The following is a 26,336-nucleotide window of genomic DNA, read 5'->3' on the forward strand; positions in this document are numbered from 1 at the left end:
CTCAGATATGGAACTGCCAGCCCCCTCTGTGGCTCTGTGGGGGAAGGGTTCAGAAAAGGGGCAATGGCCTCTACCCACCCTTCTGTCTGGGAGAAAGTGGCACCCCACCTCTCACCTTGATGCCAGACACTTCAGTTCCTCCCTATATGCCACTGGTGCCTTTCAAGCCACTCACTACTCCATTGCTGGACATCAGAGGGAGTGAGTCTGATTTAGTCCATGTGCAGGTTCTTTAAGAGGAACTGCTTGGGACTCTAGAAGTTTCTTCCAACTCAATCCCCACTGGTTTTTGTAGCCAGAAGTTGTGGGGACTTATCTTCCTGGCACTGGAACCCTGGGCTAGGGGGCCTAGCATGGAGCTGGGACTCCTCGCTCCACTTTCAAGATATCCCTCTGGAATTTTTATTCACCACACATGGATGTGGGGCCAGCCTGTTCTGCGTCTCCATCCCTCCTACCAGTCTGGATGGATGTGGTTTCTTTAATTCTGTAGTGGTCAGGCTTCCATTCAACTTGATTTCTGATGGTTCTGAGTGATGGCTGTTACATAATTTAGTTGTAATTTTGATGTGGTTGTGTGACGAGGCATACTGTGTTTACTTATGCCTCCATCTTGACCAGAAGTAGAAATAATTTTTAATATGCCCTTCAGCACTGCTGCCTAGTCAGCTGCAAATCACCATCCTCTCCATGCCATCCCCATCACCAGAGACAGAGAGAGAGAGAAAGAGTCTAGATTATCCTGTCAAATCCTGAGGTGTTGGTGTCAGAGAGCATCCGCTAGCCATGTTCAGTGTTTCCGGGACATTTCCTGAAGTCCTTTCTGCTTCTGTTCTCTCTCCCTCTGTTTTTCCAAAGCATCTGCCCCATCTAGGGAATACTTCTGAAAGCCAAACTTATTTTGGGCGCAGCACTGGCTCAAGCTGGACTGTGCTTCACACTGAGGCCCACCCTCTGTGCGCTTCCCAAATTGGTGTTTTAATCTGCACCAAAGAATGAAAAGAACAGTGCAACAGCACAGGTCCTTGTTTTAAAAACCAGTCTGGGCTTTTTAAAGGCTGCATCTTTGATGGAATTAACCTATCATTTGGTGAAGCAAATGACCTTGTTATGATTTTTGGTGATATTTTTTTTTCTGAGTCTCAGAGGGGACCATTTGCAATCTTAGAAAGCTAACTCTAAAGTAGCGAGTAATATTAATTACTTTCCAAAACCAAAGGGGAAGAGCTGAGGGAGGGAAGGAGGGAGGGGGCAAGGGAAAGTGGTTGGGGGGAGGCAGAGACAAATGTATTTAAAAAGTAAATAAATTTAAAAAAAAAAAGAAGAAAGTTATTACAACTTCAAAAAAAATATTAATTACTTTCCTCACTGACCATGTCTTAATGTGGTTCCTCAGTGCCAGAACCACTTACAAGCCAATCTTTTTCTCATCTTCTGACTCACACAGTTTGTGGTATTCTTTTTGAGATGTTTTTGAACAAAACCCTGAGTGGCAGATGGTTTTCCCCAAATATATTTACCCTATATCCACTTTAGGGCCACATTTTCAGAGAATGGAAAAATGATAACCATTCCCCATAATCTTTTTCTTCAGCCAGATTTAAAACATCAAAACTTAACTGTGAACATATCCATGGACAAAACTGTCATCTTTACAGCAAGCTGAAGATACTCAGATGTTCCTAATGCAATTAGCTTCCTGCTTTGATCAGTCCCCTCTTCTAGTTATTTCTTCTTTAGCCACCCCTTCCTTAGCCTCAGTCCTCGAATAATTCCTCTTTTATTGAAGCTCTATAACTTTCTCCTTAGTTCAAGTCAGAGCTACTTCTTGAGCTGCTTATGGTTCCACAGAATGAAGGCTGTCCTGCCTAGGACACCAAATGCCGTCCTGTGTCCCATGAGAAAACTGCCCGCCCCAGCCCCTGAAATCCTGGCTCGGTGTTGGGTGGCCTGCTGGAAAGGTGGAACACCTGCTGTCTCGTTTCTGCTCTCCTAGGACTTCGGCCTTTCTGAGCTAACTGCCCTCCACTTCACCTCCAGGCCTTCTTGATTGATCTCTGGGTCAATTATCCTGCCACATTGTGGACTTTCCTCTGCACTTCAACCTAAACGTAATTCCCCAGGGCAGCTTTCCTGTAAAAAAACACCTCTTCTTTATTCTGTGCAGAAGCTATAGTAATCACAGTACTTAGAGCTGAAAGTAGCCTTGGGGAGCATCTAATTCCAATCCTAAAGTTTTATAAGTTTGGAAATTGAGAGATAAAGAGATCAAACAGCTGGTTGAGTATGCTGTTCTGTAAAATGAGTTAACATTTTTCTGGCTTGCCCATTTATTATAGATGTTAAAACAAGCACTTCCATCCACAAGACTCCATATTTTTCTATTAGCCTCCACTTTAAAGAAAGAAGCTCTCTCAGATCACAAGTAGTGTGAAGGGAGTAGATTTCAGATACAGTTAACATTGTAAAAACACAGTTATTTTTCTTTTAGGTTTTCTCATCATTAGATAGGTTGCTACTAAGGCCTTCTCTTATTCACTACAGAACATCTGTGTAGTTAAAATGGTTTAAGTGCATTTACTGTAGAGCTACCCCACAAATGTTAATCTTTTTGTCCCCACACCTCAGTGGTTTGCTCAGGGGAAGCGTCATGTAGTTTCCATGCACTATAATTCACAGGCTAGTGGGTATATCTTTCAGTAGGACTGATTGATGGTAGGTATCTAGGGTGACCGATTCATGCTGGTTTGCCCAGGGCTTTCCAGAGTTTAGCACTGAAAATCCCATGGCCTGGGGAATCCTTCAGTCTTGGGTAACTGGAACAGTTGGTCACTCTTGAGTCCTGCTGCCACCCATTGCTGCTCACATATCCAATGTCCCGGGCACTTCAGGATTGAGAATTAGTGCCCTAGACATTTATGTTCCACAACACAGCACCAGTCAATAAACTGGAAAAATTATCATCAAAACCACTCAGTTATATAGGTCACAACACATTGAGGACACATTAAAGGGTAATGAACCAAATTACACAATCAGCGATCAGGGCCCTAACCAAAGTGGACCAGGACCAAGCCTACTCTATGTATAACAATGTTTCCATTACTTTTGCAGAGAAAAGAAAGAGTTTAAGGATGTCATCTAAAAGGATGAATTAGGAAACATCAAATTTGAGCCTAAAGCCACTTTAACCCCTGGGAAAATCAAATGTAAAGATTTTGTTCAACTAAGTACAAGCATAGGCTGCATCTTGTTCCAGCTTTCATTTGTAGGAAAGCAGAAGAAACTTCTGTTTTGGGAGATTTATCCAGGCATTCTGCCCTAAGAAACTGTGTAAACTCAAGTAAATGACAGGTTCTGTGGAAAGAAACTAGTATGACAGTGGATTGAATAAACTCAAAATGAGTCCAGATTGAAATAGAGCTATTAAAATTAGAAGTTTGAGGAAACCACTGCCTATCTCTATTTTAAGACTTTTTTTCATTTATTTGAAAATGTTCAGAAGGTAAAGAGTATCTTCAGGATGCACATCTCTGGCAGCAGCTGAATTATAAAATACTATCTCTTAGTAGAAATACCATACCATCCCTTTGCAATTTTAATGAAATATTTAAAAATATGGGGGTGGAGGAGTTTGGAGTTATTTGATATGAGAAGGATGCCAGAAGAATATGTAGAGACTTTGGACATGGAAGGTGTTCCCATGAACTTGTGGTCTTTTTTTCTCAGAGGAGACATTTGGAAACAGAAAAGCTGCACAGAAAGACAGAGTCATCTGTTCTTTTCCTGGAAATTTAACAGGGTATAGCCAAAGGTAAAATTTTTGTTTGTGGGGTTTTCTTGTTTTGAACAGTTAGAGTTAAACCTGCACCATTAACCCCAGAAGGGAAAGAAATGTGCTAGCCCCAGAGGGCTGTGAGGGAAGTAGAAAAACAGTGCAACCCTGGAAGAATAAGATAAGCTGGGTGGTAGCATGTGGAATAGGAAGGAGAGAAGGTTTGGAAGCCTTCTTTGCTGGACTTGCTTTCCTGCACTTGGGTAGGCTAGAAGCAACTCTGTGAGAGTGTGTGTGTGTGTGTGTGTGTGTGTGTGTGTGTGTGTGTGTATTTTTAAATTTATAAATCATATTGATGAAGCCACTCCTTTTTAAAAGTGGGGAACTGAGGCATAGTGATCCTGAGAAATGTTCTTAGGGTCTCATAGTGAACAGCAGAGCCAGATTTTATATCTTGCAAAAAAGCCTTGTTTTTCACCACCACACCACAACTTGTGTGTACTGTCAGCTTTCTGCAGGGTGCGCTGGCAGACTGGTTCTCTGAACAGGGAACCAAGTCAGTGCAGTTTGAAAGAATAGGCTCCAGAGTCTGCAGATGGGAATGAAGGGCAGTTCCCTACTGGCGGGCGCAGGAGCAGGGGCGCTGGAGGCAGAAGCGGACCTCAAGCACAGCTGTTCTTCACTAAATGTAATTAAGAGCGTGGACCAGGTGTTTGGGGTCCCAGGATAAGCTGAGTTAGGCAACAGAGAGAGATGCCCGAAGATTTCTTGAGTACTTTTCTTTGTGCAAGGCATTGTTCTAAACTCTTTTTATGTACTAGCCTATAAGAGCACTGTGAGGTCACTGCTCTAAACATCAGCACTTTATAGAAGAAAAGAAACCCAGCCTTGGCTGGTGTGGCTCAGTTGATTGAGCACTGGCCTGCAAAAAAAGGACTGCTGGTTCAATTCCCAGTCAGGGCATATGCCTGGGTTGTCGGTCCGGTCCCCAGTTGGGAGCATGCCAAATGTAACTGATTGATGTTATGTCTTGCACAGTGATTTCTCTCCCTCTCTTTCTCCCTCCCTTCCCCTCTCTCTAAAAATAAATAAATAACACCTTTTTTTAAAAAAAAGAATAGAAAAAGAAACCCAGGCTTACAGTCTAGTGTTCTGCACTAGAAACCAGGCAGTTATATAGGGATATTTACTATTTCCTCTCATTTCTTCATTTGGAAAGATACAAATGATAGGTGATTGGAAAGTCTCTGATATTACAAAATATAGGCCTGGAACATGATTATAATGTAGAATTGAGATCAGCAAAAAAACACATAGCCCATGGCTCAGCCTGGCCTATTTTTATACTGCCCACAAGCTAAGAATGATTTTACATGTTTTTATTTTGTTTATTTTTTTACTTTGGCTATAATTGTATTTATTGGGCCACATGACTCAGTTCAGAGTAAAAAATGTGGTCACTATATCATGCACTTTAGAGGGAGTTTAAAGTGCAGTATTCTTTTTCAATTTGGGAAAATTTATGTGATTTCTAGGCAGTTTCTTTCCTTCTTTCTTTCTTTCTTTTATTTTTTATTTTTAAATGGTTGGGAAAAATAAAAAGAAAACTATTTCACAGCATGAAAATGATAAGACATTGATGTCCATAAACAGTTTCATATATCATCATGGCTCCTTTTACGCTGCAGGAGCGTACGTGAGTGGTTGCCTCAGAAACCAAATGGTCCACCAGCCTAAAACTTTCACTGCTTGGCCCTTAACACTAGAAGGGCTGATGCCTGAGGGAACCAGGTGGCACACAGAGTTGTCTAACATTTTTTAGGAAAAATTTTTGTCATAATTGTGAATTTTCTATGTAAATGAAGTCTACTCTTTTGTGCACATAATGGTTGAAGAAAAACTATTTTGAATAAGCATTTCAGAAGTGCCTTTTAAAATAGAATATGCAGAATATATGTAGAAGATAACTATTTTGTTTGCTGTTGTTTAGAAATTCTTCCAAGATTTTTATTTTTCTTGTAATGTACAAACTTATAAATGATTTTGTAATTTAATGATAAACACAATTCACACCTCCAGTTTGTTTATTTCATTGGCATTCACATTTTTTAAGTATATTTTATTGATTATGCTATTACAGTTGTCCCATTTTTTTCACCCCTTAATCCCCCTCCTCCCTGTACCCTCTTCCCTCCAGTATTCCCCTGCCCCGCCCCACCTGGGTCATACACGTAAGTTCTTTGGCTTCCCCATTTCCTATACTATTCTTAACCTCCCCCTGTCTATTTTGTACCTACCATCTATGCTTCTTATTCCCTGTACCTTTTCCCCCATTCCCCCCTGCCCCCCTGCTGATAAACCTCCATGTGATCTCCATTCCTGTGATTCTGTTCCTGTTCTAGTTGTTTGCTTAATTTGTTTTTGTTTTTAGGTTCAGTTGTTGATAATTGTGAATTTGTTGTCACTTTACTGTTCATAGTTTTGACCTTCTTTTTCTTATATAAGTCCCTCTAACATTTCATATAATATGGGTTTAGTGGTAATGAACTCTTTTAACTTGACCTTATCTGAGAAGCACTTTATCTGCCCTTCTATTCTAAATAATAGTTTTGCTGGATAGAGTAATCTTAGATGTAGGTCCTTGCCTTTCATGACTGAATACTTCTTGCCAGCCCCTTCTTGCCTGAAGGCTTCTTTTGAGAAATCAGTTGATAATGTTATGGGAATTCTTGTAGGTAGTCCTCTCCTTTTCTCTTGCTGCTTTTAAGAGTCTCTCCTTATCTTTAATCTTGAGTAATTTAATTATGATGTATCTTGGTGTGTTCCTCTTTGGGACCAATCTCTTTGGGATTCTCTGAGCTTCCTGGACTTATATGTCAATTTCCTTCACCAGACTGGGGAAGTTCTCCTTCATTATTTGTTCAAATAAGTTTTCAGTTTCTTGCTCTTCCTCTTCTCCTTCTGGCACCCCTATGATTTGGATGTTGGAACATTTAAAGTTGCCCCAGAAGTTCCTAAGCCTCTCCTCGTTTTATTTAATTCTTGTTTCTTCATTCTGTTCTGGTTGAATGTTTATTTCTTCCTTTTGTTCCATATCATTGATTTGAGTCCAGGTTTCCTTCCCTTATGTGTTCGTTCCCTGTATGTTTTCCTTTATTTCACTTTGTATAGTCTTCATTTCTTCCCTTATTTTGAGGCTATACTCAATCATTTCTGTGAGCATCCTGATTACCAGTGTTTTGACCTCTGCATCTGATAGGTTGGCTATCTCCTTGTGGCTTAGTTCTTTTTCTGGAGTTTTAATCTGTTCTTTTGTTTGGGCCATTTTTATTTTTCTCAGCGCACCTGTTACATTGTAAGGGGCAGAGCCTTAGTATTTGCCAGGGTGGGGCAACCCACTTCACTGCATTGTGATGCCGTATGTTGGGCAGGGGTCAGAGAGGGAACAGTGCTGCTTTTTTGGCTCTTGCCCCGCTTTCAGTTACTTCCCCTGCTACCCACAAGTGAATAGCACACTTTGGTGCTGCTTCCTAGGTGAGTGGTGTTGTGTATGTTCTAGGACCCCATAGGCCCCTCCAATGGACTCTTGTGTGAGATTCACAGTTCCTCCCACCACCGCAACCCCCACAGATTTTTGCAACCAGAGGTTTTGAAACTTTTCTTGCAACTGGGGCCCTGGGCTGCATGGTCTGTCTCACTCCTGAGTTGTTCCTCCTGGTTTATTCGCTAGTGAATGTGGGACTGCTTGGTCTGCCAGCTGTCACCTTGCCACATGTCCTCTCCACCTCAGCTTCTTGTCTCCATCCCTCCTACCAGTCTGGATGAAAGTTTTTTCTTTAACTCATACAGTTTTATTTTCTGGCAGTTCTGGTTGTTTTTTGTTTTTTATCTTTATTTTTAGACAGAAGGGAAGGGAGGGATACAGAGAGGGAGAGAAACACCAATATGTGTAGTTACCTCTTGGACACGCCTTACTGGGAACCTGGCCTGCAACCCAGGCATGTGCCCTGACTGGGAATTAAACCAGTGACGCTTTGGTTTGCAGGCCGACACTCAATCCACCAAGCCACACCAACCAGGGCTGGGTTGTTTTGTTTTTTGTTTTTTGTTTTTGTTTTGCTTTTAAATTGGTTGTTAGCCTTCTTTTGGTTGTGTGAGGAAATGAAGTGCAGAAGTGTATCTACCTACCTCTCTGTCTTGTACAGAAGCAGAAGATATCTATTAATATGTTTATATTTCTGTTTAACTAAATGTTAGTACTCTGCTTTCATAGAAGGTCAGTGTTTTCACTGAGCATCAGAATCTTTAAGCTTTGCACAAGTGTTAACTTATTTGATACTTACAAATGCTAGAGGTCTTGATCAGCGGTAATAAAATGGTCATATAGCTGTACAAATAAAGCCCAGTCATCCTGTCATTGAATGATCTTGCACTGGAATTTTTCTTGAGTCTCCTTCATTCTCAGTTCATCACTTATTGCTGGCAATGAGGTGCCCAAATCTGCCAGTTCTACATCCCTCTTGTAATCCGTGACTTCTTACTCATTTAGGTCTGAGAAATTTTAAGGTTGTGTCTAAACTAAGAATTAATAGGCTAAACTGCAAGAGGAATTTCAGCCTTTGGCGCTTAAACCAACGATGATAAGCTGGCATCCTGAGGGCAAAATGGTGTATGTGTTGTGTATGCACTTGTGTTTTAAAATTTTGTTGATTACTTGATAACATTTAAAGAATTTGGAATACTTTTAGAAAATAAAATTCAGATTTTTCACTTCACTTAAAATATCCAAAGAGCTGGCAGCTCTGGCCCCATGATCCAGCATGGATTAGTCACTAATGTTGAGAGAACTGCTTGATTTAGGTGGGGCGCAGCACGTCACCAGGGTCCCCACCCTCCCTTCAAGTCCATCACACCATGATCAAGTGTTAGTGGCCACTTGTGAACCCATTAGCTCTGTTTTTTCTTCCCTCCAACCAGCTTCACTTTGTTTAAAAATCTTACCTGCCCATACACATTTGAATGTGTGAATCCAGCCTACAACATGTGATCATTGTTTTGGTTGCTAGGAAGTCTTGTTTTATTTAATTTCTGTGTCTTGCTTGTGGCCAAAGTGTATGAGGTTGCCAGACTGATGCAACCAGAGCCTTAGATGGGGAGCAGAATGGTGGTGTCAAGGTGTCGAGTGGAAATGAGAAGACCAGTCGAAAGCATTGCCTTTATTCAGTAGTTAATTATGCTGAGAGAAGCAACTTGAGGTCAAGGACTATAAGGACTTGGGAACAAATCAAGCCTGGATATCAACCCTGCCCACACAATACCAGCGTTGGTATTTGCCTATGATAGCCCAGCAGGGGTGGATGCACAGATCATGTAAGGTTCATGAGAACTAATTGACTGTGAGGGGAAAAAAGATCCCACCAGGGTCCCAGAAAACCCCTGGACAGTTTAGCCTTTCATTTTAATGTTGAGCTGAGCTGACTACGTGTTGTTGCTGTCCTTATCCTTGTTTGTGACAATAAAGGTTATACTGGGTCAGAGTGAGGCAGAGGAGGATACAAAATGTCCACTTGATGACAGTTTTAATATGTTAAGCAACTAAAGTGAAAGGAGCAGAAATAATGTCCTGGCTGGAAGTTAATAGCTGAGCCCACCCAATTATTTGCTGGGAGACAATGCCTGTTCAATCACCACAAACACCATGCAAAACAAACCTCCTGCCATACCAGCTGCAAGAGAGGCATCACATTCTAACCTCAGGCTGTTTGCCTAAACCATTGTAAATAAGGCAGGACAAACTATACATTTTTTTTTTTTTGATACCAATGTTTTGAACTATAAGTTGTGTTACACTCCCACGAGCAATCTGCTTTGACTAAATCATGATTAAAGATATGTTGAGTTTGCTTTGCATTGGCATTTCACCAGAGCTCCCTCTTGTAGGATCAAGGCTCAAGGCAAAAAGGAGGGAAAAACATCTAGCTTTCATTGAAAGCTCTTTGCCTCACTTCCTCCCTGCACTATTCCCCCCACCTCCTGCTCTCCACAAGTCCAGATGTAGTTTGCAAAAAAGCGTGTGGCTCTAGTAAGAATGAAGGAAAGTGAAGATATCAAAATGGACTAATCAGTTCTTCCGTTTATCTAGCCACATTCTTACTATCTCCCTTGCTCCCCGCTCTGGGGCGGGGGGTGGTATGAAGGGGGATAGTGGTGAGGAACAATGAAATTTAAACATCATTCTTTTTGAGTGGGAGTACCATTCGAAAGTCTAAAGAGAATAGGTGTTTTCTTTTCCATTAGTAAGAACAGAAATCAAAATATCCTTTCAAGTTTAAAGGGAAAGAGCCTTAAGAGAATAGGTGTTTTCTTTTCCATTAGTAAGAACAGAAATTAAAATATCCTTTCAAGTTTAAAGGGAAAGAGCCTTAAGAGAATAAGTGTTTTCTTTTCCATTAGTAAGAACAGAAATCAAAATATCCTTTTAAGTTAAAAGAGAAAGAACCTTAAGAGAATAGGTGTTTTCCATTAGTAAGAACAGTAATCAAAATATCCTTTCAAGTTTAAAGGGAAAAAGAAGTCACATTGAATTGAATCCAGTCCTATATGGAAAACCCTCTCATGTAGGTCCCTTGTGCATAACTGATTCCTTTCCTGAGAGCCCTTCGATGAGAGGTAGAGGGCCCACATTCACAGTGTGGGATGTAGCACTTGGCACCCAGCAGTCCTGGTGTGTCCCGTGAATGAACTGGGCGCAAAAGCCAGCTGGGTGTTATTCATTCTACAGGCCCACAGCCTGACACTGTCCCTCAGGCAGGAACGCCATTCAGGGAAACAGTTTCTTCCAGAATGCCCCATGGTGGTAACTGCTGGGCTCATGCCGAGTGCATCTATAAGAAATATGAGTTCTCAGGAAATACCTTAGACACATCTCTTTTTAAAAACTCAGCCCCACCAGGACTGAAACCTGCCACAACTGTCTTGGCTGTGGCTGTCTCCAACCGCCCTTCAAATGAGGGTTTGGTTCATCTTTGGTTTAGATAGACAGCTTTACCAAGGAACTCTTGAACAGATACTAATTAGAGAGAAGGAGGGAAGTAATAGGAACTTATAAGGCTGGGAAAAATCTAAGGCGCAAACAAACCCTTTTCATGTAGCACTAAATAAAGATTAAAGACAATTGTAATAGTATAAAAATAATTGTCTATGTGTATGTCATTTAAGAAAAAAGAACTACAGTATCTTTCTCTTAAATGTGTCTAAGGGCCGACGGCAAGTAATTGTAGATGTCATGGTTCTGAAGTGTTCATGGCTGTTTTCCAAAGTATCTTTAAATATTGCTTTTGTTCCCTGGTTCCTCCTCCCCCATCCCATGTGAGTATGTGCGGTACTTCAGTGACACACCAGATGCCACCTTTCTTGCAGGAGAAATGAAAACAAAACCACCAACACCCCCTGAAGGATGCTCAGGTGACCTGTCAGACTAATGAATACATTTGCTAGTTTGGAAGTGAAAAGAACACTGGACATTTAGGAAGGAATTCCCAGCCTGAGTGAGGTACACTTGAACAAAATATTCTTTCACAAATAGGTTTATGCTTAAATGCTCTCCTGCTCTGGAGGAGGGAGTGAGCTGTGGTGCCCCGTGCGCCTCGGCTTGGGGAGAGCACAGGCAGCCTCGTTCTGCAATGGATTCACTTGATTCGGGTTGGGAGTCCTTTCTTTCTGGTAGAGCTCAGCTGCCCAGATGTTGCAATTTATTTTTATGTTTCTGTAGGGAAGTATTTTTTCTTTCATCTTCAGGATTTTTGCCAGCAAAAGACACATTTAAATTGTGTCTCCTCTTGATTGTGACTTACCAGTATTGACAGTTAATCCTTAGTGCCATAGATCCCAGCCTCCAATACTATATCAAACACTGTTATGCACATAATGCAGCACTGTGATCTAATTTAAATAATACTTTTTTTTAATTTATGCTACTACATATAATATACACTAACACTTTTGTTATATAACCTAAGTGCATAACCCTCTCTTAGTCACCTGCCAAACTCAGGACTTTGGTTTATATTGCAGTTAACACAGTGACAAAGTTGTAATGGTGTGGGTTTGTTTTTTTTTTGTTTTTGTTTTGTAATGGAGTATGTAAATCAAAGAATGTGCACGGTGCGGCGTTCCTGTTTCTAGAGTTTCAGGAAGATTTACACATGGCATTCGGTGTTCTGTATAGACTTGCCCACCTTTGTGAATTCATCTGTTAACCCCTCTTCTTCTGAGAGAGCACTCCTGCTGGCAGGGAACTCCCTGTTTTCTCTCCCGCTGGTCATTCTTGAATTAAGCACAGACTTATCAGCACAGTTGCTTTATCATGAAAAATGTGTGTGACCGTGCCATCTTTTCACAGTTCCGCAAAGAACTGCTAGCTTCACTGACAAAAAATTAAGGAAGGAAAATGTGATTTTTAAAAACAATCCATCTTTTAACGGCAAAATGAATGTGTCTATGGTGCTGCATCCTGCTGTCTGTGGTGCTCTTGAAGTCACGCCCAGGTGAAAGATTGCTTCTGGCTTAACTGCTATGTGCTCACAAGTACCCTTTCTGTTTGTTTTGTTAATGTTGAAAACAAGACTTTTATCTGGGATATAGACAATAGTGTTTTCCACTGTATTTCATATGCGGAAGTGGAGAACAATCTTCCTTGCTTTTGCAAATAATTAATGTTCCATATTCGATTCTTGAAGACTTCGATATCATGAATCTATCAAACCTAGAAATTGTATTTCATCCTTTCTTCACTGAGGCCTGAGTTTCTCTCCCTCTCTTTTTATATGAAACTTAGCACCATTTCACTTCTCAAACATCTAGCTTTTCCTAGGTGTGTATGTTGGGGCCATCAAAGCTCACAGCTAGTTTCGTAACCAGTTCACACCGTGTCACTCACACTCACTCCTTAAAAATTGCCATGGTGAGCGTGTGGAGGGTAAAGTGTCCGTGTGTGCCTGGGGAGCATACTGCACTTGGACATTTTTTAATACCCTGATTCTGCAACACTTCTGAGTTTTGTTTTTGTATTACAGCAAAACAACAGTGATAAAGCAATCAGAAGCCCAAGAGGTTTACTATCTATCAGTGCTTAGGGTTGTCTGAACTTTGCTGGCCAATAGGCCTACATGGCCAAATTAACTTACTAGAGTAATAATCTTTTCAAAGGCCAATTTTCTTTTCTGCATTATCTGTATGAAACTGCCAATACCATGAATAGAAAGGGAGAACCACAAAGGAGAAGAAAAGTGATGTTCAGTGGTGTTCACATTGGGGAACGATGTGGAAGCAGGCACAACCAGCCAGACTTCAGGGACCTGATGGGGTTGCTTTGCAGGTATCCATACTTGCATTTTGCATTCTTCATATGTACTCACATTGCCAAAGACAAATTTTCATCGTTTATTGTAAATGACACTTTCCCCCAGACTTACTGTAAAGTTTCTGTGTTGTATTGTCTCTTAGTTACAATAAAAATTACTGAGTCACATAAAAAAAATCCTCTCATTAACAGGGCGAGAAATATTAGATACTTTTCAAAAGAAAAATGACAGCAACAAAAATTGCTAATGCTTATTGAACATATGTGAATATATACATAAACTCTGAACAAGAGTTTCCTCATTTAAAGCTCTAACCATGTGAAATAGCAACTGTTGTTATTTTCCATCTCACAGACGAAGAAAATGGTGCTTAAAAAAGCTAAGTAACTTGACCCTGGTCGCATAGCTAGCTGGTCAGTGACCAGCTGGGATTTGAAGCCAATTAGACGGCTCCAGCATCTGGTCCAGGGATCTGCAGAATTAAGATGCTGGCTTCTATCCAGCTGAATAATTTAAGAAAGAAAAATATTTGTATTGGCCTTAGTTTCCTCATCTGAAAAATAAAAGTTGGGTTAGGTGATTTTTAAGATCCTGACAACACTGGGTTTATCTCCAAATCAGTATCTGTCACATCCATGCAACTGTGGCCATTCATTTGTCCAGGGTATTATAGGAAGTTAAGGGCCAGTGTGGGATAGGAGTGGGTAGGGAGATTGTTGCATTGTACACCAGCTGTTTTCTTAACAGAGGCAGCCACTTCAGTTGCTCCACCATGCCCAGACAGGTAGGGTGGCTGTGCGACTGCAGGAATAGGATGCGAGCACACACACTGTGACTGCCACGGCTATTCTCTTAGTTGGACTGATTACTTCCCTCCCAGAAACATCCTTACAACCAGCATCAGTGTGCAGCTGCTGGCTCCACATTTGCTGAATGCTGGAGGCACCTGGCACACACGTGAGCTTTGAGAACCCCTCTGTAATGTGACCAGACCTGCTGGGCTTCTCTCTTCTTGGCTTCTCTGAATTTCACCAATTGATATTTCCAGGAATTTTGCTGCAGCCCGGAAGTCTTAGCTCTTTCTTCAGAGTAAGGAAGTGGGAGAAGGCATTGAGTGGGAGGCAAAATCCTTTGATTTCTATGAAATGCCCTCAAATCTCAAGATGTCAGGCTCATAAAGGAACCCAGTGGCTAGTCACTCAACATACTGTAGATAATACCATGTCAACAACACGAGTTACCTGAAGCTCTTTGTGAAATGGGAACCAACTTTTACTCTCTGGGAACAATGACTATCACCTTTCTCTCTGGCGGGCAAACTAAGGTGTGTTTATTTCATTTATGTCATTCACACCAACACTTTAATATTTCAAGTCACTCCTAGGTTCCTTCGGCCTCACCCCATGCCTGCAACAGTGTAATCCTTTTCTCCCTCTTCCCATAGCCTACACAATTTATGTGTATATATGATGTATATATACTATGTAACACCATCAGAATCTGTCTCATTTAATCCAGCAAACACCTACCTCTCCACCAGATATTTTTACAGCTGATAACTTGCTGCTGTAAATACTTAGACATGTTGCAAGTGCATTTTTTCCTTATCTGTGTCCTTCTGGTCTCAGAGGTAGAGATAACACTGAAATGAAAGAGATATAAAGCAGAGGAGCATTAGTCCAAAGTGCTGTGGTTTCCAAGGAGTGCTAGCACTTTACAGGGCTGACCCGAAAAAGGAGAACCACTTACTCTAAAACGGCAAGGGGAAAGTGTGAAAAGAGAAGGGTGATAAGATCGGAATAGATTGGATGGAAAGGGGTGGGGTGAAGCAAGAGAAGCTCAACCCCAGTGAAAAGGACCGGGTCATTCCTTTCCAGAAGGTAATTTGCTGTGATCCACCACTTGCATTTTATATGCAAATGAGAAGGGCTTCCCGAAGGCTGGCTAGCTGAGCCGCCACTGCTCTCCGCGCTCTGCTCTCCGCGCTCTGCTCTCTGGTCTCTGCTCTCTACTCTTTGCTCTCTGCGCTCTGCTGTCTGCTCGCTCCCGCATCCCAGCGCCCAGGGCCTGAGACCAGGGCGTGTTGGAGAAGGATGTCCTCTCCCACCACCGCCCGAGAGGATGGACTCGATACTGAAATAGAGAATAAATGAGGAGTAAAGGACTCGGGAAAAGGAAGCCCGTTTGAGACGCTGTCAACAATCAAGACTGGGAAAGGAAGTTATTCAGCCTTTTTACACCTGTGATTTCAGGGACTGATCATTTCTCAATCCCTGGAGAGACATTCTTTCCTGAAGGTAGTGAAAATAATGAACGTTTGGAAATATTACCTTTTTGCTTTCGCTGTGTTCAGTGTAGTTATTTTTGTGATACTTTACAATAGCCAGTTAATCCTGCCAAGAAGGAGGTTGAATAGCTCCAGTGAAAGATATTCTGTAATAAATGCCTGTAAGGACGCCTTAGAAGATAAGTCAACATTTTTCTGGGAGAAGACATTGACATCACCTTTGGGAAGCGTTCCTTGCAAGGACTATCTGATCCAGAATCACTACATCACGAGTCCCCTTTCGGAAGAAGAAGTGGCATTCCCTTTGGCATATGTCCTGGTCATCCATAAAGACTTTGATACTTTTGAAAGGCTTTTCAGGGCTATCTACATGCCCCAAAATGTCTACTGTGTTCATGTGGATGAGAAAGCCACAGCTGAGTTTAAGAAATCCGTGTGGCAGTTACTGAGCTGCTTCCAAAATGCTTTTATTGCTTCAAAGATCGAGTTTGTGGTCTATGCAGGCATTTCCAGGCTCCAGGCTGATCTGAACTGCCTTAAAGACCTGGTAGCCTCCGAGATCCCATGGAAATATGCCATCAACACCTGTGGACAAGATTTCCCCCTGAAAACCAACAAGGAAATTGTTCAGTATCTGAAAGGATTTAAAGGGAAAAACATTACCCCCGGGGTGCTGCCTCCAGCTCATGCAATCGGCCGGACTAAATATGTTCACCGGGAGCACATAGGCAAAGATGGCTCTTTCGTGAAAAATACTAATATTTTGAAAACCTCACCTCCACATCAGTTGACCATCTACTTTGGCACCGCCTATGTGGCCCTTACCAGAGAGTTTGTCAACTTTGTCTTCAGTGACAAAAGGGCCATTGATCTACTGCATTGGTCAAAAGATACCTATAGTCCTGATGAACATTTCTGGGTGACACTTAATAGGATTCCAAGTAGGTACCAATTTCCATTACCATATTTTTCTTATTCATAGATTGAATTTGCTATCACCATTCAGCTCCTCTAGAGAACTGACTCATTTGAGATTATTTTTAAAAAATTTTAAATGCTTAGGAAACTATTAGTCTGGTTGCTTTTTAGTGACAGTTTAGTGCCTGCTCTGTTGTCTTCTAACTATGTGTAATATAGTAATCGAAGTAATCTCTTGAGCTACAAGAGCTCTGGCAAAGCTACCTTTGATCGTGTATCACATAGTTGTCCACTTTAGCTCAGTCTTTAGAATGAATGCTTTTCGAAGTCTCCCATAATCTCAGCTGTAGCAAAATGAGACTGATATTTTCATAAGCATCCTAGAATTTAGGAGTTGAAGTATATAGTATTTCTTTCAGGGGATGTTACACAGTGCTACATTGATGCTCAAAGTCATTGCTCAAAGTTCATGGGGCTCGTTTCAGAATCTCTGAATTCTCTTTGGATGGTTCACAAATTATCACTATGGCTTAAATATCTCTAATCTAAGACCTGAACAAATACCCAGGTCTCAACCGACTTGGTTACATAAATCTAGCCTGATAGTTTTTGCCTACAAGTACGGGTAACAATGAGATGAAACATACAGAGAGATAGTCTAGGGTTGAGCCCAATTTTTAAGTCACCGATTTTTTTTAGAAATTCTAGTTTGCAGCCTCTTGCATTTATATGCTATAAGGTCTTTTCTCTTGTTATTAGTAATGTGGAAAGGGGTCCTATATGTGTCAGGCAACTGAAGGCAAAAACCAGCAGCAGACTCACTCTTTGATTCAGGACTGGGTTTCTTTTCAAAATTCTGTTTTCCATATGTTATCAGGGATTACCTGTGCAACCTGCATACCTTTTCCCGGTGCTGTCCCAACACAGTAGTTTCCACTGTTGTGCCAGCATGGCTGTGGGCGTCAGCCACATGTCAGGGTGGCCCTGTGCCCGCTGTGCTCGAAATAACTCCCTGCTCTTACAAGCTGTATCGTTATTGTTGAGGCATTTGAGTGCAGTTTGAAACTACCCTCATATTTGAAAACACACAGCGGTTATAAAGTGCCCAATAATGCAGCATTCTTAAGAGCTAAACTAGAGTGGTGGTCACAGAAATCTACTTAAAGAAAGAGATTCAGCAAGGTAACTGGGGACAAAGACATATGCTATCCTCTGAGCAATTTATTTGCAGATATTCTAATTGCCAGATCATGAAGACTTGTAGGAGAGGGAGTGAACCAACATTTACCATGGTGTAGTCAGTGTTCATAATCATTTATAAATAACTATTTAAAACACATGTAAATATTATATATGTGGCATCTAATATTGTTTTTATTGGTACAGTTTGTGCCACATATGTGATGTTCCACATCATTTCTTTTAATTATAAGAGCTAATCATTGTTATCCTCATATATGGATGAAGTAGAAGAGGCTTAGAGAGACTGAAATGCTGTGTTCATCTTCACAGAGCTTGTTTGAGGCAAAGCGGGATCTGATCCTGGACTTGCGTGGCCTGAAGTTTGAACTCTCTTGCACCAGAAAAAGAAGGAATTATTATTTATTCTTTCCTGTATGTTGAAGGAAAGTCCCTGCAGAATCACAGAAAGGAGAAAGGATGAGGGTGAGAAAGAATGATGAGGGCAGTGGAAGGAAGCTCCACCTCACCACTTTAAGCTGGAAGTAAGGTTAACAGGGTGTGTGTACGGGATTTTTGGAAGAGAGTGAGCTGAGGCTTAGTGGGCCGCCATGCTAGCTTGAGTCATGGGAGGGTTGTCCTTGCTGGAACTGGTCACCACACCCCACACAGGCTTCTGTGCCAGCCTCCTGAGCCTCATCTGGAATAGGCTCTGGTCTGGCTCATGGAGTGTGTTGAGGATTTTGTCTTCACACAGTACAGAAAAGAAGTCTTCAGAAAAGAATAGAATATTTTGACATATTTTTGACAGTTAACAAATATTTATTTAACCTTTCATGGTACCAAGCACTAGTCTGTGGACTGAGGGCACCTCTGTAAGTGGACAGACATGATTCATGGGATTTAAGTTTTAGGATTTGAATGGTTGACCATTAAATTTAGTGACTGTTTCGTATATTGGGCTAATTTCAGCATAATTTTAGAATATTAGACCAATTTTCCCCACTCCAACTTCTCAGAAAATGTTTTCCCCCCAAATATCTGTCCATATTTTTAACAATTTTTAAAGTTAGCTTTTTTAGAAAACAAGAAATATATTCACATGGCTTAATTTTTAAATTTTGCACTCCATCAGCGGCTAGTATTGCTTTCTTATATGTCCTTCCAGAGGACATATTAAGTTTATTGTAGTAAGTTTATAGATAATAAAACCAATTAAAAATGTGTGGAAAGTAATATGTATACTTTTTAAAAGTTCATCACAAAAATATAAAGAAAAAAGAAAAATTGCTCTTATTTTAAATGCTATTTTCTGTGAGAAAGAAAATACCACAAGATATGTTTTTTACTTAACTAGATTATATGCAGATATTTAGGGAACTAATTTAAAACTTAACTTTCTTCTTATTTTGAAGGATTTTTCAATTTGGTTCCTAGGAGTTTTGTGGGAAGAAGATACTAGGGACCTTTGCTCCCCAGAGTCTGACAGTGGTGAACCCCCAGAAAGGCTGGTAGAACTCCTGTTGTTCCATTGTTTAAAGCTGCACTGTGGCTCCTCACTATCTTGAGGGTCAGGGTGAAGCTCTTAATGTGGCATGACCTCAGTAACCCGTTTCCCTCCCACTTCCCACCCACCTCTCTGCCCTCATTTCTTTTTATTTGATGCCTCATACTTTATATTCTAACAACTCCTTGTCTCTACACACTTCTGCAATTTTCACTTAATTTTTTATGGGTAGTTTTTGCGATACCCTCCCTGCCATCGCTAATTCCTTTCCATCCTTTATAACCCACCCAGGATGTCACCTGCTCTGGAAGCCACCTCAGATAACCCACCTCTCAGATGGTTGGTACTTCACCTCTGGGTTCTCTTATTTCTAATGCCACTGCTGCCAGCAGTGAATTATAATAACCTGCTAACTGAATACTCTCTTATGCCCTAACTCTTTAGTTTTGGGGTTTCTTAAGGGTAAGAAACCTGACATTCATCTTTGTCTTCCCCATCACTGTCTACACTGCCACCTACCACTGTGCCTGATGTGAGGATATAGAGATGCCAGATGGTTATGGGTCGGATCTGTGGGAGTGAACGAATAGCTACGAGAAGATAGGGGTGGGTAAGTGTCCTGCACCTGGGTTGGGGATGGGAGTAATTTTTTTATAGAAAAGATTAGTGAAACCATGAGTAAGATACTGCTTGGAAGTATAATTCTGCAATAGCTAGACCAAAAAATACTATCAGTAAGGAGAAAGATCCCAGAAAGGCTGTGTAGAATTTTTACTAAGCTCTAGAGTTCCAGTTCAAATGTTAATAGGGCCATCCTTCCTTAGAATATCTGGTTCTCAGTTAGCCAACCTGGGCCCACGATGCAGTCACATCTGATGGCAGGAGAAAGCCCTGGCATTTTATGTGGATGCCTCCAATTGCCACCTTCTTTGCACCTGGTTTGTGTTTCTCCCACAATTTGGCACCGTTTCAGCCCTGCTCGTTAGTACCGTTCGGAGCCTACTCCCAGTTTGTGGAGTAGGCTTCTTCTGTCTTAATTTGATCTAGACTGTTCCTCAGCTACTACCAGCTTAGAAAGAAACATGAGTATAAGGAAATAAAAGGTTAAGATAATACAGCAATAGAAAGAAACTTGAAACATTCTCCAGGTGTAGCTGTCAACAAACATAAACATTGAGCTATTTAGAAGGTATTGTTTGGGTTCTCTGCAGAAAAGTTACTAGGCCCTTAAATCTGGGTGTGGCTGGATCAGTCCTAGTCTTTAAAAAAATTTTTTTTTTATTGGTTTTAAAAAGACAGAGAGAGAGAGAGAGACAGACAGACAGACAGACATCAGTTTGTTGGTCCACTTATCCATGCATTCAGTTGTTGATTCTTGTATGTACCCTGACTGGGGATTGAACCCACAACGTTGATGTAGCAGTATGATGCACTAACCACCTGGACTACCTGGCCAGGGCCAGTCCCAGTCTTTTTTAAAGTACAGTCGTTAACTTACTAGAATACATTTTGGAAAAATGTGTCAGATGATTTCATAGTTTTGTAAACACCATAGAGTGTAACATAAACCTAGATAGTACAGTCTACCACATACCTAGGCTCTGTGGTATAGCCTATTTCTCGCAGCTTAGAAGCCTGTACTACATGTTATTGTACTGAATACCAGAGGCAATTGTAGCACAATGGTAAATATTTGTATATTTAAACATATCTGAACAGTAAAGATGTGATAAGAACATGGTACAGAGGATAAAAAATGGTAGACCTCTATAGGGTACTTACCATGGATGGCGCTTGCAGGACTGGAAGCTGCTCTGGGTGAGTCAGTGAGGGAGTGGTGAGTGGATGTGAAAGTCTAGGCCATTACTGTACACTGTGGTAGACTTTATAAACACTAGTCTTAAGCTACACTAAATTTATAAAAGTATTTTTTCTTCAGTAATAAATTAACATTAGCTTACTGTAACTTTTTTACTTTATAAACTTTAAAATTATTTTTAACTTTTTACTCTTTGTAATAACATTTATTTAAAATGTAAACATTGTACAGCCTGTACAAATTTTTTTTCTTTCTTTATATCCTCTATAAGCTCCATTCTATTTTAAAATTTTTTTTAACTTTTTTGTTAAAAACTGAGACACAAACACACGCAGTAGCCTAAGCCCACACAGACTCAGTATCATCACTATCACTGTCTTCCACCTGCACATCTTGTCTCATTGGAAGGTTTCAGAGCAACAAAGCACACAGAGCTGTCATCTCCTGTGATGACAATGCCTTCTTCAGAAGACCTCCTGAAGGACCTGCCTGAGGCTCTTCTTAAGGAAGAGTTATTCTTTCAGAAATATGTCCATGGTGGTTTGCTTAGTTTGTTTCTTTTTGTCATCACAGACTTGCCTGTAAGAAGATAATGTACAATCAGCATTCCTCTCGATTAATGAAACCCTTTCAGTGTTGGGGGTGGGAGGGTCTGTGTTTTCAGACTTATTTTTCTGGAGAAGTAAATAAAAGTATATGTTTATTATTTTTTGTTTATTTTAATCTTTACTATATATCTTTTCCATTACCATTTAGTTTCCTTATACCCTCCTTCCCCCAGATTTTTTAAGGAGCTTTCCAAGACCTGCAAAAGCTTCTGATAAACCCTTCACTGTGAATTTTCTTGGAGGTTCTTTCTTTTTTCTTCTGCACTTTCCTTTGTTATTGCCTCCTGTTTCGGTTCCAACACTACTCATGAGTCCAGCAATTTTCAACTTTTTTCATTTCATAGCACACATAAACCAATTACTGAAATTCCACGGCACACCAGAATATATATTTTTCCCCATCTGACAAGAAAGTAGGTATAATTTTGATTGATTCTGGATAGATATTGTCATTTTTAAATTTGACAATCTAAGGGAAAAGAGACCGATGCTGTTGTCTAAATAGCTAGGTATTGCATGTTTTAAATATTCTTGCGGCGCACCAGTTGAAAATCACTGCATTAGTCAATTCTTCAGGAACCACACCTAAGAGATCCTCAATGACATCCTTATCCATACCCAAATTAAAGCGGTTTGCCACTTCAGGCAAAGCTTTCCTTAATTTTTGCAACCTTTGCGCTATGACTCCAGGACAGCTACAACGTCACTAGGTATCATTAACCAAAAAATTGTTATGGGCATCTGACCTCATGCATTATGTTCTCTGTACATCAGCCCAAATTTAGAATCCAGTTTGTAAGACCACAAAGGATGCATTTAATCATACTGATTTTACCGACTACCTAGAATGATAAACATGGATGGACTATAGTATTAGGTCTTAATAAATGTCATCAGAACATACAGGTGTACAATAAAGCTATTTTTTGGTGGCTATCTGACCACCCACACTGATACTTATTTTTGTCAACATGGAAATAAATTATGGTTGAAAGAAAAATTATACAAAACAAATATATTCATGGGTTCTACCTATTTAACAGTTTTAAAAATGATATCATTTTGTGTAGCCAAATAATATTAAGTGCACAGAAAATTTGGATCACTAATACTATATCTTGGATTTTCAAAATATAGTGTTAGTGATCTGGGCCTGTGGGACTTGTTTTTTCTTATTGGTAAAGGGCTAAGGCTCTTTTTGGACCAGTAATTTGAGAAAGATTTATAATGTGCAATTTGTCCAGGTTCTTGAGTACTAGACTGAGGAGTCTAAATCATAAAATGCTGGGCTCTTGATAGAGAAAGCTTAGGCATAATTAAACTATACTGAAGATATAGGCAGATGAGGGATCATTTATGGTGCTTCTAGCTGTTGGCTGTGCTCTAGTATTTGGATCATCATCTTCTTTGGGGAATCTGTGCCTGGTGTTTTTGTCCCCAGCTTTATTAAGGGAAATAATTAGGAAACCCTGTTCTTAACTAGCTTTTAATTTCTAATCTCTAGAACAACATTATGCAAGGTTTAAAAATGAATTAAAGTATATATGAATATTTAATTAAGTATACATACCATTATGATTGGTAAACATCCACTAAGCTAAATTAATGTGAATTTAACTCTAGCAGAAAGGATTAATGTAGTTACCACTTCAGAAATGGCAAGACCATTTCTCCAATTTTCATTCAGCTTCTTATCATTCTCTACCAATTGCACAAGACAAATCTTTTCTAGACGCAGTTTTTCTTTTTAACAAAAACATAAATTTCATTTCAATGACTCTTCAGTAATCTCTTGTGCCCATCAGTCAGTTTCAACAACCATCAACATACTAAACAACTCAAAGCAAGAAAACTTAAAATTTATAACAAATCATTGAGCTGACTCCAATTTTCAGAAATCAGTAGCTTCTTCCTCTTTTCAAAAGAAGTGCAAAAGTACAATATTCCGTACTAAGTTTTCCTGTATATCATGTGATAATGACCCCCTGAAAAGTGATAGTCTCTTTACCCAGCTTCAACATTAGGATATGTTACAACAACCAGAGTGAGATTTCTTGTTGCTTTTTTTTATTTTTATTTTTTTAATGGCCAAAGCGGAATCTACAGACACATGCTCTTTAGGCATTATAAGCAAGAGTCAGAACTCTGCTTGTTAGGATTTCCCTTCTCTTGGCCTTCCTCCTTCCTGTATGGAGAATGGGAGGAGTGTGCTATTAAGAGCAGTAAGTTGATTAGTGCAATACACTGTTCCATGTTCAGTGTTTAGAGGTACTTATTAAAATCTCTTCTCGCTACTGAACATTCTGCTTTCTCTATTAAAATAAAAGGGACCAATTGGCAGTCTTACTATTTTATGAGTCCCCTCTGAGTTTGACTTTGTAACTGACTTTGAGATGAAGAAATTTTGCCTTCAGCCAAATCTTAATGAATTTTCCATTACTACATCTTCTCATAGAGCCTTCCTTGTTGGGTTCAATTATCTTGTTAATTTTTCACATATGTAATTTAATTTGAGATTGCCTGGGCTTCAAGCTCTGGAGCTTTGCATGACGTTTCTCTGACCTTTCAGGGCATATGAGAGAATATGAACGTGGGCATCCAAGCCTCATCACTTAACAGCTCATCTGACTCTGGACAAATATCCAAGCTGAGCCCCAGTTAATTTTGGTTTTAGAACACAGGAGAAAGTTTGGAAGGTTTTTAAGAATTTATTAAAAAGTAAGAATTGTATATTAGACAGTTTTGATTCAACTTCACCCCCCCTCCAAAAAAAACATATATCTGGGGAATAATATGTGTTATAGCAGCAACTATGACTTGCTAATATATCTTTTCAAAGACATTTGTAGAAGGGCCAGAAGAAATCTCTGGGAGGATCTAAGAGTGTGCATTTCAGATTATCCCACAAGGCTCTCAAGGTTTGGAACTGTAGTTTATGGACTTTGATATTTTAGATGTTTCATGGCACACAGTAGAATACAGAGCAAACAGGCAGTAGGTGTTATGAGGCATGTGTGAATGTTTTCTTTTCCTTTTTATAAGCGCTTCAAACTCCAGCCACTGGATCCTGGAAAAAGGGCCACTGTCCTAAATGTGCACAATACAAAATGATTTTCTGGGTTCCAGCCCCTATTTTTAACTAGTTGCTTCACCTTGGGCATGTCACTTAAACCTCTCTGGGTCTCAGTTCCTGCCTCTTGAAAGTGAGGAAATTGGGTGAGGTGATCAAGAGGTTCCTGCATTATTTGGCTTTAACTCTGGAGCATGCAATGGAAGGAGCAAAAATTTTAGAGACAGACAGATTTAGGTTTCATCTACCTGCTGTGCGACCTTGAGTAATTCTAGGTGGGCTTTAGTCTACTCATCTATAAAGTGGAGACAACATTAACCTCATGAGACCGTTTTGAGTATTACAAAACAATGAATGTGTACCTCCCAGCTCAGCCATTGTTAATTCTATTACCATCGTCATCCATCCGTTCTCTATATGGTATGTTAATGGCCTGACTTTCCTATTTATATTTCACTGTGACCAGTAGGATTAATAGAACTGTAGCCTCTGGACAATGAATTTCTTTCTGTGTCACAGTTACTATGTCCATGTCAGGATGCCCGTGGCTTCTGCTGCCATGACTTAGAACTCAGGCCAGTCACCCTCAGCACTGTGTGGAGGTGATTTTTGTGCTCTAAAATTCTGGCCAAATGAGTAAATTGGGTACTGAGGACTTACACACTATCCCCATTTGCCTGCTTGTTTTAATATAGCACATTTACCCTTGTTTCTGGAGAGTATTTTCTGAGTGTGTCCATTAGTGCTGAGCTAGATAGACCAAGGCTCATGTAGCATATCAACTGCAAGGGAGGGAAGAGGGCCCACTGGAGTCAGACCACTTGGCTTCAAACCCAGCTTTGCGGCTTCCTAGTATATATGATTTGAAGCAAATTACGTAATCTCTCTGAATTTCAGTTTCTGCATTTGTAAAATGGAGATGGTAATAGTACCTGCAATTGTAAACCAATTATGTATATAAATATATATCAAATGCCTAGTATATATCAATAACTGTTAGTTGTTTTTATTACCCCCCCTTGTCCTCATTAAGAGACAACAGGGGTTGGGAAAATGCAATCTCCCAAGATGCAAAGGCTTCTGAGATTGCTACAAAGGGTCTGGAAGATTTTCCCAGAACTCAGAGAAAATCAGCTTGCTTTTATCCTCAACTTAAAATACTACTAGGGCTCATCCTGCTTGGGGAAATGAGAGGAGCAGAGAAACTGAGCATGTGACACTGGTGAGTGGGATAGACCGTCCTGTGTGCACCAACTCATGTACTTAAATAGCAGGAAACACCGGTGGCCAACAACAATCTTCCATCAGTACTGAGAGCTTGACTTTTGGGGATACCTGCATTTTCTGAATAACCTGAATCTCCTCTCTCTGCCCCAGTTAAAAAAAAAAAATGCAGTGTTGTTTCCACTAGGATGAGGAGGCACCTGAACAACGTTGAAACAAGGTGTCTCAGCAAGGGGAACTTCATTTTCAGCTTCCGTTCATTGTCTCCTGGTAGGGACATGCACAGTGAGGGGTGTGCCAGATGAAATAGACATGCCTCATTTACCTTCAGAGTTCCCCAGGGTCCACATGGAATGGAGAGCTGTTACAGAATGAACAGTGTGGGTGTCCAGAAGGGAGGGGGGAGGGGAATAAGGAGAAAAGAAGGGGAAGGGCCTAGTTAAAGAACAAGTATAAATGATCCATGGACATGGACAACAGGGTGGTGATTTACTGTAGGAGTGGGGGTTGGAGAGGTGGACAGGGCAGGAGAGAGCAAATGGGGGAAAACTGGGACAACTGTACTAGAACAACAATAAAAAAAATAA

General features: G+C 40.4%; 1 protein-coding gene across 9 annotated transcripts in view; it reads left to right on the forward strand.

The window, feature by feature from the left end:
* Positions 1–26,336, forward strand: part of GCNT2 (glucosaminyl (N-acetyl) transferase 2 (I blood group)) — a 119,884-nt gene that overhangs the window by 39,091 nt on the left and 54,457 nt on the right. For 3 of the 9 annotated variants that reach the window (XM_054591947.1, XM_054591950.1, XM_054591952.1), the window contains exon 1: positions 15,119–16,365. The exons of the other annotated variants lie outside the window; for them this stretch is intronic. In XM_054591947.1, coding sequence (XP_054447922.1) covers positions 15,447–16,365 — 919 coding nt within the window. In that variant the 5' untranslated portion in view covers positions 15,119–15,446. Of the gene's footprint in view, positions 1–15,118; positions 16,366–26,336 lie in introns of those variants that run through there. 9 annotated transcript variants of the gene reach the window in all.

Source organism: Pteronotus mesoamericanus, unplaced genomic scaffold, assembly GCF_021234165.1.
Source record: "Pteronotus mesoamericanus isolate MK-2021 breed Mesoamerican mustached bat unplaced genomic scaffold, CSHL_Meso_final scaffold_31, whole genome shotgun sequence".
NCBI lineage: Eukaryota > Metazoa > Chordata > Mammalia > Chiroptera > Mormoopidae > Pteronotus > Pteronotus mesoamericanus.